General features: G+C 40.3%; 1 protein-coding gene across 1 annotated transcript; it reads right to left on the reverse strand.

Annotated features, from left to right (window-relative positions):
- Positions 1–42: 42 nt before the first annotated feature.
- On the reverse strand, positions 43–12269 carry mrpl13 (mitochondrial ribosomal protein L13). The gene is made up of 7 exons (XM_031752122.2): positions 12153–12269; positions 10523–10646; positions 9718–9811; positions 9010–9070; positions 6896–6982; positions 4288–4409; positions 43–616 (listed from the first exon to the last, which is right to left on the reverse strand). The coding sequence occupies exons 1-7, from the start codon at positions 12177–12179 to the stop codon at positions 592–594; spliced, it is 540 nt and encodes a 179-aa protein (XP_031607982.1). The 5' UTR covers positions 12180–12269; the 3' UTR covers positions 43–591.
- Positions 12270–12395: the final 126 nt, after the last annotated feature.

Raw genomic sequence — 12395 nt, forward strand, 5'->3', positions numbered from 1 at the left:
CTTTACAACACTTTTGTAAAAACAACATTCGACAAGAAGAGGTTCGTTAAACTGTTTATTAGCCTTTTTACAATTCACTTAAAAGGGGAACAGATTTATCGATGGAAACTAAATAACCAAAAAAAGCAAGATCAAGTTAACATTTTGGGATTCTCATATAGTAACACATTAACTGGTTTCACTGTGCATCCACAAGTCTTTAAAGGCAGGATCAGCTCTAACAGATGCCACTTTTAATGGACCAGATCGGATCATTTCATGGTGTGTAATCAGAGGAAAAACCCACAGAATCTGATTTTTCTCACAGCTGAGCCACATGGTGAAATCTCAAGCTGTCCTTGGATAATTCAGGCCCACCGCGGTCGCGCTGGAGCCGACAGGAGCGACAGAGAGGTTCCCCTGGTAGGATAATGTTGATGTTCTTGGCATCTATGTTATGTTAAGTGCTGTCGAGCTTTGATGCCAGTTCTGCAGGCATAAACTGCGGGCTAAATTTACACAAATCAATAGCAGAGGATGGTGCTGCTTTCAGCGTTGTGTTGATATAAGACCTTTTTTTCCCCTCCCTTTCTCGGTCTCATTGGGCAGCCTTCATTTCATCTTGTAGTCTTCAGGTCTGTGGAGAAAATACAACACAACGCATTAGTATGAAAGGGGGGGGAAGGACCGATTACAAGGAAAAACATGGATAGAATGGGACAGATGAGAAAGTGGGCAGATGTTATCTCTTTTTTTTCCCCCCGCCCCTTTTTCAAAATGACTTCAGAGACGGCGTCGTTGTTTTCGGTTTTTCCGCTTTAATTTCAAGCAGAGTTTGCAGCAGACAGATATTATCAGAGCGTGCTGTATTGGTTTTGATACAAAGTAGAAAAAATGTTGTTATCAAATGTAATAGCTCTGCTATCAACTACACCCGTATGCTGTCGGTCTTCTGTGTCTGAGCACTTGTTTGTGTGTTGACTGTGTGCGTGTGTGTTGTACAGGGGTGGACAGGGAGCTTACATTCAATAATAATCTCTCGCCTGGGCTCCAAGGTTTTTCTGAGAGAATATTAACAGTGTGTTTAATAAAGGGTAACGATTGAATGGCCCTGGATGACCTTAACCCCATCTCCCCTGACACACACGCACACACACGATCAGTAAAATGAGTTAGGCAGCGTGTGAGCGAATATTAACTAGACTGAGGCCTATCTCTTAAATAAACCAGGATTAGTTTGACCTTGATGGCCACACAGCGACCAGCCTCAGCACACAGACTGATTGGCTGAGGAGATTGAACCAGTAAACAATAAGAAGTGGCTCATTTATCACCTCGCACAGGCACACACACTGACAGCAGTGGTGAATGCAGCACCGACATGCTGTACATATCAGTACAAGGCACACAGGCATATACACAGAGCGAAAACTAATGTCAGAGAACAAAAATAAAACTATTGGCCCTGTGTGGCACCACTGTCCCTTAAAAATTTCATGTATGCATTTTTCTATTTAACAATACGTCCTGCGTCATCACTGCTCAATAGGACGAGGAGCAGAAGAGGGCCTGACCTTCGACCTGGGGGTGGAGCTATCCTTTTAGGAACCAAATCTGCATGAGACAGTGCCCGCAAATGCTGAGACTATTCTCATGTACCCCTAAATAACTATATTGTTTGAATACATCTACTTGGTGGTTTCATTTATTTACTAGCATTTTTGGTTTGCTGCCTCAGAAAAGTACAGTTAGACCACATAACGCTAAAGCAGTGCTTCTAAACTCTGATCACTCGAATGCTCATTTTAGGTTTTTCAGTGGTTCCCTGCTCCAACACACTCAATTCAAATCATCATCTTTAACCTGCATGTAATACCCTTACTAATATTTTCCTACTCAAGTAGGAAAAAAGCTGAATTGTATATCACAAAGGGGTGAAAACACTGATTCTAAAAACTGATAGTAGTTTAGTTCAAATGTGCTGGCTGTTTGCAAAACTTTAGGATCATACTAAATTGTTCAGTTGACTCTTGTGAAGCAGATTTGGTTTTGATTCTGAGAGTTTGAGATTTCTGTGTCGACACAGAGATCAATGGTATTTTGCTTGTGGCGTGTGCAGCACCGCAAACAAAAAACATCAGCATTATTTCCAACAAATGTCAGTTTTGCTCCAACAGATCACACCACATAAAAAGGAGGAAGAACAACATGACGAATTTTGCCATTTTGCTCAGTGTAATTGTTAACATGCACCGAATCCTGTTAACAAAATCCCATTAACATTTATTGAAGTGGGACATCACAGAGGCATCCAGCATCTGAAAACCACAAAGGAAACCTAGCTGCATAAATAGATTCATGTGTTTATGGGGTTTTACATAGAGAAAGTACAATTGCAGGAAAGCAGGGTTTGGATTCTCTGCCAATAACAACAACAACACATTTATTAAATCCTGATTTAGCTGCTGTCTAAAATGTTAACAACAACCTGGAGAAACAAAATCCAAGCTTTCGAATTAAGCACCTCAGAGTGGGTACAAGAAAGACCATCAGAGGTCCTGGGTGCTGAGCATGTCCGGTGGATGACGAGCAGTGACCCTGACCCAGAGAAGCAGCTGGGCCGCGGGTGAACGGATGGATTGATGGATGAACGGATGCAAAGGCTACTGCTGAGCAGGTGAAGCGAGAATGCTCTTCGTTAACCTGTCAGAACGATGTTTACTGCGGCTGAGGCCAGGGAGAACGGCACGATATTATCATGCCGGCAAACCGCGGGTCACAATGCCAGTCTAATCTCCAACCAGAAAATACTTGACTGAGAAAAGCTATGAATATGATTAGGCCGAGTAACAGATGCTCTCTCACACATCCTTCAGAGAAAACTTGTGTATCCAAGCACTCAGGAAGTGAGGGAATACAGCTGATTTTCCCAGTATGCATCTGAGAGAACCGTCCTGCTCTGTTTTTGAGGTTTGGCTCCTCGTTACGATGTACAGTGTCCTACTTTTTTACAGCTTTTCGATTGAGCTCACAATGAAGCCAACTTGCATCAACTTAAAAAAGAAAAAAAAAGTCAACTTGGGGACAACTACTCCTATTTTCATGTAGTAGTGCACACAGGAACCAGCTCCTTAGTGGTTCAGTACTTCAGTTCTTTGTGCATCGCGTCACATAATGACAGCTCTTAGTTGGCTGACAATCATTCGCACCGCAGCTACATGTGTTTGTAGTTACGATGAAAAATGTTGCACTTTATTTTTTCCTGCTTGAGGAGAAACTGTCATGTCACAATGGCCACAAAAAAAGGAGCTGTCATACATTTGAATTAGATCTATTTGTGTGCGTGTTGCTTAGTAAGACCATGAAAACATTACAGGACTGCGTCGAAGCAGAAGAAGGCAAGCCTGGGTCGAACGTCCCCGTCTTATAAATATCTGAAGATTGTGCCGGCACACACACAAGTTCACAAGCTGTCTGTTTCTCATTTTAAATGCTTAATTTAAAGCTTTGCACTGCTATTTTTTCTTCTTTAAGATGAAACACAGAGCAGGCTGGCATAGGCATAGAGAGAGGGACCGTGAGATGGTACACAGTTCAACATCACCCCCTTCTGGACCATCCTCATCAACACAAGACACCAAACTGATTGAGTGTGACGCGTCACCGTAAATGTTTCAATTTCTTCCGTGCAAATGCACCAAAATGGGAGACGGTGATAATTTCATTGGCCAAAAATTTTCGGCAACAACATTTTTCCCCCCTAACGAAAATGTGATGATAACAAACACTATGATGAAATGTGATGAATGCACTGATACTTTAATCACAAATAAAAACGAGATGAAAATATTTTGGAGAGACGACATCCAATAGGAACTAATTAAAGTTGTGTAATAAGGCGGGACGAGTTTGGAAGTGATCCAATCAGAAGTAATCTTGTGCGGTAAGGTTAGACGGGCACATTTGATCTGTGGTAAAACCAGCGCCCATCCTCCCCGTTTCTCATGAAAACAAGAGAAAATTTCAATACTTGGCAGAAAGATCAGAGTAGAAAAGACACTTTGAGAAACTCTCACCGGTAAAAACACGACAAACACTTTCTTTTAATCATCTGACTTAACTTTAGATTTAGTCTGCTGTAATCTTTTGTTATTTAGTTGACTAAAAGTAGACTAAAAGCATTTAAATACCTAAATTATGAATAAAACTATTTAGAATTTGCTGTCAGAATCAACACTGATGGGAGTTTGGGCTTCTTTTTGGATATTAATTGAGAGTTACAGAATGTTTTGGTGTGCTTCTACATACGGTGTCCACAGCCTGGGGAAGGCATCCATTTCCTCCTGAGTGTACTCGCTGAGCTTCCTCGGTATTTCTCTGGGCTGAGGCAGCTCCTCTGTCAGGTTGGCTTGAATGTCATATGGCAGCTCCTGGAGAGAGGTGGATGAAGGAGACGTTAAAGGCATTTGATCCAGGACACAAAAATTCAAAGAGAAAAGGGAGGAAATGGGAGAGGGGAAAGAATTTAAAGGAAGTGACACAAATAAGGAGACAAAAAAAAAAAAAGAAAAGAAAAAAGAATAAGTAGAATATCTGATTACAAATGGTGCCTTATTCAAAGGCCTGGAGGAGGTTTTTAAGCTGGGAATAACACAGAGGAAAAGAAAAATAAATAATCAAAAGACACCAAATGTTCAAAAGAAACACTGCCTAAACTGTTGTGAAATGCCTCAGGCTTAGAAACGCCATCTCTAAGTACCTGCAACTTGCGATTCTGCTGTTAGGACCAAAGTCAGGTAATCAGTCGTTCCTCTGTATATGGACACATTCATTCACAGTATTACAAATCAAAATACCTACGGTTATATGTGCTTCAAACTGATGATGACGCTCCCACCATGATAGTAATTACAATCCGCTGATATTACGATGGACCCCATGTGTCAATTAACAGCCCATCAAGCACTTTTTATGTTAAATTCATTTCAGAGGCTGTGATGTGTGACGCTGGCTCCAGCCAGTGTAATTTGAAACCAATCAATATGCTCTCAAGTGCCAAAAATGCATGCGAGACATAATTCACTGCAGCGATGATACGACGCATCTGTCCGCTTTAAATCAACGACTGAGACGGGACAGTTTGTCAACTCTGATAACCGATTGGACGCATTATTTAAATTCAGCCTCAGTGGCATTTAATGACTTTTGGCAGCCAATAAGATGTCATTTTCCACAGTAGGTAGAAAACAATACTTCACTGACATCGACAGTCACTCGTTTATTTACACGTCCCTATTTACATAACCCCAACATTAGCATTCATTGGAGGTGTGTTTACTGGCCGCCCTGTAAAGTTTAATATTTACTCATTTTATACTGTTTAAGTGTACACCACCTCCTACGGGTCTCTTTAACAAGTGGCCAGTTACATGTGCTTTCAGGTACACACTGTGGGTTAATCTGACAGCATTTAAGTACCCTAGTTACTTTTACGTAACAGTTGCAACAGTAAAGTTACCACATCAGACCCAAATAAATGTACATATCACTTTTAACATGGCACAAGAATTTACACTAATGTAGTCACGGCCCCCTCTCTGAGCCTGGTTCTGCCAGAGGTTTCTTCTTGCTAGAAAGGAGTTTTTCCTTCCCACTGTCACCAAGTGCATGCTTGTAGGAGGTTGTTGGGGTATTCTCTCTCTTATTGTATTGTCTCTCTTACAATATAAAGCACCTTGAGGTGGTCAAATTGAATAATAAAATAAAATAATAAAATGAAAGCAAAAAGCTCTTCCATTAGTGGAGGCAGTTTAGCACCAAGGGACACACAAAAAACTGCAGTTTCAAAAGCATAAACGCTTCCCCAGAGTTGATGCTTATTAAAGTGAAACTAAAATAAGTCTGAATGGCTTTAACACAGTGAAGAAGTCGGCGATGTTACAAATCTCATGTCTAAAAAGAGCATGTGTTCATGAGTCCTCCCCCGTTTTTGTGATTTGTTCTTCCTGGGGCATCAGCAGGAAGTGAAACAATGGCCTTAAGCACTAAAGAGCTAAATAGTACTTCTCGTTTTGCAGTGAATTGATAGAAGAAAATAAATTGTAGAAAACTAAACAGGAAAAAGTAGAAGAGAAATAACAATTTCACATCAACCAGTGACACACCCCGGGGCCTGATCAACCCTGGCAGGGCCTCCATTTATGAGGGTGTCTACTGGTAAGGGCCAAAACACCCAATGAATCCAAGGCCCACTACTGATGATGTGTCACAATATTTTAATATTATAATCTGGATTTGGTCTTTAATCCCTAAACCTAACCAAGAACTTTAAAGATTCATGAGCTGAACTGCAGAGTCACTAGACAACTCCGTTTCCACAATATTCTTGGTGACGCATTGTAAATATAGAGCTGCTGATAATCCATCCATCCTCTTCCGCTTATCCTAGCTTGTCATAGGGCATGAGAGACGGGGTACACCAAGAACAGGTTGCTAGTCTCAGACAACCACTCACATCCACATCTATGGGCAATTTAGAATCACCAGTTGGCCTAACCCCACTAACTGCACGTCTTTGGAATGTGGGAGGAAGCCGGAGGACCCGGAGAGAACCCACGTAAACTCGGGGAGAACATGTAAACGCCACACAGAAAGACCCTGGCTAGATGGTGGAGCCGAACTTAGGACCTTCTTGCTGTGAGCCAACAGTGCTAACCACTGCACCACCTTGCCAACCTAGAACTGCTGATAAGTAAAGCTTCAAGTTAGAAAAAAAGGGAGAGAGACTAGCGCTTCTGAGAAGAGGACAACAACGACCAGATTTAAGTAAAAAACCTTAACCTTACACCCATGCACTCATTCTCTTAATGTACCCTGACTGTCTTTTATTAGCGAGATGATCTGAAACAGGGCTTACATCTTCAGGAAAGATGTGCAATCGCTGCATCATGGTGCGCCGGTGCAGGTTCCGAGGCAGCATGCCGTAAACTGCTAACCTTACGATCTGGAGAGAAGAAGGACAATGAAAATATTGACATACAAATAAAAATATTTTCAAAAGTCTGTGTTTATAGCAACAAATGTTCTGTTTTTCTTATATTTTCTTCTAAAATGTAACCATGTTCCTCAATGCGAGGCAGGTTACACAACTTGGATGAAGTTACTGGATTGAGAGAGATTGGACAGATACACTGGAGAGAGATGTTGGACAGAGCCAGTGCTGACAAATCATTTATCTGTCCAAATCTATTTCTTCCTCTTCGCACGCCAACCCTTCAAATGTCACATCAACTAAATCACCTTCAGGATGCACGTCTGTGGTCGCCGACTGGCCTGAAACCAGCAGCTTAGTGCATGTCTCTTCTGGTTTAGTGCACTTCGGACTGGAGACCAGTGCAGGTCATGCACCTACATCGAGTCATTCCCGCATGTCAGGAGCAATTTTACGGTGTACTTTTAGCCTACACTAGCTGCATATGGGAAAAAAGTCGACAAACCCACAACTTCTGCAAAAAAAAAAAAAAAAAACAGACTTACTGACTGCACCAGTGCAGAGGCATGCTTATCCTTCACACAGCATCAGGCAAGGCCTTAACATGCAAAATTCATTTTTATATATTTAAAATTAAAAAACTAACCTAGGAAAAAAATGTTTGATAGATTTCTGGGGAAAAAAAAAAAAAAAATCATGATAGGTATTCTCCAATACATCAGTGAAGTTTATTCAAATATTTAATGAAACAGAAAATGCTGTAAATATGGGACTAACTATAGGGAGGCAAGTACTTGATTTACAGTTATGTGCACTTCTTTTCACCCACTGATGTCTCAGTCAATTTTTGTAACGTTTGAATGAGGACCTGTGGAGATTTTCTTTCCCTTATATTCATATTTATTCATTTATATCTTCACCCCGTCTGTGTGCCTCGAGTTCATTCATCATTTTCTCATCGTTTCTTTTCAAAAACAGCTCACAAACATTTTTTTCAAGGGTTAAAAAACTTCCTAAAACAGCTGGATGCTGTTATTTTCTAATCAACTCTAACCAGAAGTACTGAGGTGTTCAGGGACTGTTTAGAGGTGCAGAATAATACACATCTGGTTTTCTAGTAAGTGTCCCTGATGAATAAGGGAGCAGCTGAATGTATCTTTTATTTTCAGTGTGTAAATGGTAAACGGGCTTATTCTTGTATATCGCTTTTCTATTTTATTTGAGCACTCGTAGCTCTTTCTCCTACGAGCCCTCACACATAGCACACACACACTTTTTATACTTTAGAGCTTTTATCTGTCACACACAGACTCTGCAGCAGATGCATCGGGGGTAACTTGGGGTTCAGTATCTTGCAGACTGGAGGAGCCGGAGTCTGAACCACCAACCAACTACAGTACCCATGTTGATTATAATGACGTGACACCAGAGTACACGTTTGTGTCAGGACTGATTCAATAAAAAGAAGCGATGACCCTTACTAGAGTTATCCTTCAGCTCCTGTGCTGTTGTTTTTCCTGTTCCTTGACTCGCTGCTAAGTAACACAGGAGTTTGCATCATTTTTTAAATACAGTATGCAGGTCACGGGAAGTTTGGCTGTAATAATCACGTATGCATGTAAAATATTATGTAAAAAAGCTGCCACACTGGGCTCTAGTCTTCCTTCTACACAGGAGAAGAGTTCATTACCTTGAAATCATAAATATGCATCACAACCAAAATCCCAAGAATTATCCTTAAACTGACATTCTTGGTCTGAGTTTCAGAAAATATCACAACACCTCCATCAACCAGCACAAATCCACTGCTGCTTAATCCCACTCCTCAGCACTTTATATTAATATGCATGAGCAGCACATACGAGGAAAGGGATGAGTGTCAAACCAGGAAGCACCTCCGCTGCAGAGCATGTGGCACACTTATCTCTGTGTGGTTTAATTAATCATACCTACAATATAATCAAATTCTTGGTGTGAGGTAAGGTTTAAAATTGACTCTAAACAATCCAAAAAGGAGAACAGAAGCCAGCAGCACTTACAGCTTTTGGGTCCTTATGATGGAGCTGAGCAGCTGTGACTTGTTTGAATCCACCAGGGTACCTTTAAAAGAAAATGAATAATTTACGACAAATCTCTGCCAGTCCAATTTTCATTTCATGAACTGAAATTGGTATTTATTGCTCTGATGATGCTTTTTTAGTTACCAGTTCGGATTATTTTTTCAAATTAGCCCAACATCATGCAGTCCATTTTACAGAAATACACATGCTGAAGGCAGCATTTACTGCTGTATTTATAAGTTCATGTGGAATCCAGCAGGCTCACTAAAAATCCAAAGGTAACTTTTTAATTATAACGTTTTGTGAAGCAGTGGCTGCTGCTCTCATTAGGAGGCATGTGTGTATGCAGACTTGAAGTCAGAAGAGGAGGGACTCTGACGTGAAACAATGAAACACATTTTATTCTGAATCTGAGGATTTCATGGCTTCTTTTCATACAACTGCCAGAAAAATGTTGTAGGAAGAAACTCGAAAATTCCGATTTAACTTTTCAGACTGAGCTTACACAGCAAAGAAGTCAAATCAGACATGAACGAGTATTTCTGATGTTCAGTGACCCAAAAAAACTCATTTACATCACTGTTGGCAGCAGACTAAACATAGCCTTATGTAGGCCTCACTTTGTCCTGCTTTGAACTGGAAACATGAAATTAAAAGAGGCCATGACAGATGGCACTATACACTTACCCCGTGTGTGATGAGTAGACTTTCTGTTCCCATTTGTTCCCAGAGAAAGCTATGTGTTTGCTGTTTATTACCACCACATGGTCACCACAGTCACCTGTGAAGATGTTCAAAAGGTTTGTTTTCAGGCTCAATGCAAGATTAAAAAAGCCACATTATTCTGTTTTTAAAGAGAGGAAGACTAGCACACATAGCTGCTCTACCAATGACACCACTACTAAGAGCAGCCGCTACCTTGTGAGACTAAGGCTTAGCTTTACTAAAACATATTGTTATTCCAAAGAGTATAACTGAGTAGGAAGGGAAAAACCTTTTTAAAGCTTGTCCTCTGCTGCCACCATGTGGCAGTTCTATATAAAAGTACAGGTTTCCGTCATAATGTCTTGATGCATGCTCAATCACCCAGGTAAGGAAATCCCAAAAACTGATTCAGTTTAAAAGGATGTAGCGTTTTTAGTGGGAGAAATGTTTCATCACTCATTAAAGTGACTTCTTCAGTCTCAGCTGACTGCAGGTTTCCTTAATCTTAGAAACAGTACATTTGCGTAATGACTGAGACTAGCCCCACTGAAGAATAATGGGTGGGATGAAGGCCAGGAAGGAATAAAGTTCTCCTTTTTACTTCAAGTGCTGCTTCAGCTTTTACCTCTGCAGTGCTGTACCACAACATGCTCAAACTAAGGGTTTGTTGTGGTTTCAAAAACAATACTTCATATATACACAATGCAACAGTTAAAGTGAGTTACAGTGTTAAAGTGAGAATTTGTTCATGACTGTCTGGTGAGTGTGAGATGGAGTTCCTACTCACTCAGAGCATGGTAGATAGGTTTGTGTTTCCCCTGTAATCTAATAGAACACATAGTTGCAATCTTCCCAGGCGGCTGCATCCTGGCATCAATCAGGAACCAGGAACGGGCAAAGGTCGCCCATTGCTGAACGAAGTAAAGGAGAAAAACTTAAATTACATATGCTAACAAACCGAGCCATCACAGCATAAGGAACTAAAGTAGGCGTGTTAATTTTCACTTAGCTTTGACATTTTCCAAGCTCCAAAATTTTAACGATGCGCAGCTCAAAAGAAACCACCTGCCAAATTGTGCCTTCAAACTAGAGTTGCCAAAATGTTTACTCTTCCTTGTAGAAAATTTTAATAACCTAACCTTTCAGCAAAACAAGACTACTGGACGTCTTCTGGTCTCTCTTCACAGGATATAATAAACTAATAAAAGGTTATCTTATCTTATATAAAATTTCTAGCCCGCCGTCACACCAAAAAGTGATCATCATCTCCTTCACCTGCTCCCACAGCGGATCCTCTGCCTCCATCCCACCCTATCCCTAGCATTCTGTTCTGTCACACCAACCCTCTGCATGTCCTCCTCCACTACATACATGAATCTTCTCTGTGGTCTTCTTTCCTCCTGGCAACTTCAGCTTCAACATCCTTTGTCCAAGATAGCGACTATCACGCCTCTACATACATCCAAACCATGTATCTGAATTTTTCTCCTAAACACTTAACCTGAGCTGTCCCTCATTTCTAATCATATCTATCCTGGTCACTCCAAACAAAAATTTCAGCATCAAAAAACAAAACTCAAAACCATACATCATAACAAAGTCTCGCTACCATCTTGTAAACCTCAGGGTAAAAAGTGACTGCAACTGTTTGTATATATTTTTTAATGTCTACATTATAATCGACCCAATCCTTTCTCCCAGTTAAAATATATTTATAGAACTGTTATGTTACATTTATGGCAATTTCTGCTGCCCTTTTGGCCAGAAAAGACATTTGTAACATTTGTCACTGAACAGCTTCTACCTGGTTACAGAAATACTCTTTCTGGTTAAAAATGACAAGACATCTTTCATGAGAGATAAAATATAGATCAATTAATCATTTAGAACAGTTGAAATGCATTTGGCACATGATCGTTTGGCCATGATCATGATCATTTTTTAAACACCAGCTCATGTGTTCAAATTATTTAAAGTATTTCTTACTTCTTACTACAGAGCCAAGTAAGAAGTAAGACAGAAATGGTGGTGAGGATTAAATCTCATGTTAAGCCAAAACTTAAGAGTCTGTAGAAGAACTGTTTCAAACAGCTAGCATCAAAATAGCAGTATAGCAACTCTATAGGCTAAAACCATATGAGAAACGATGTTATGTCAAAGACTAGACGTTTTAAATGGCACATTTCACTAACTGAAGATTAGAATTATAGTAAATGGACCATAAGACCTTCGATTTTTTTAGAAAGCCTCTAACTACTGGAGGCAGCGCATTCGTTCACAGCTAACTGTTAAAATTTCTCTCATATGACAGTGTCAGTGACGTTTAGCGACGCTAGCTAACATTGACCGCAACCATTAAATAACAAAAACTACAAACACAAGGTGGAACTAATGCAGCGCACAGCGTCTCAGATTACCTGTGCAGATCTGGAGAAACTGGACATTTTAAATTAAACTACTAGCACATCCTCTAAATACTTGACCCCAACGTGAGCTTCGGTCCGCTACGAAATTATGTTCGGTTGAAATAAGATTTTTTTAAGGGTTCCTAAGTTCCAAATTAATCTGTATTTATCGTAAGCTCATGTAGTGTCGGGCGCTATTGTATATTCACGATTATACATATTTTAACTGACAGTATAGCTTAATATTTAGATTTA

The sequence above is a fragment of the Oreochromis aureus genome, linkage group 11, assembly GCF_013358895.1.
Source record: "Oreochromis aureus strain Israel breed Guangdong linkage group 11, ZZ_aureus, whole genome shotgun sequence".
NCBI lineage: Eukaryota > Metazoa > Chordata > Actinopteri > Cichliformes > Cichlidae > Oreochromis > Oreochromis aureus.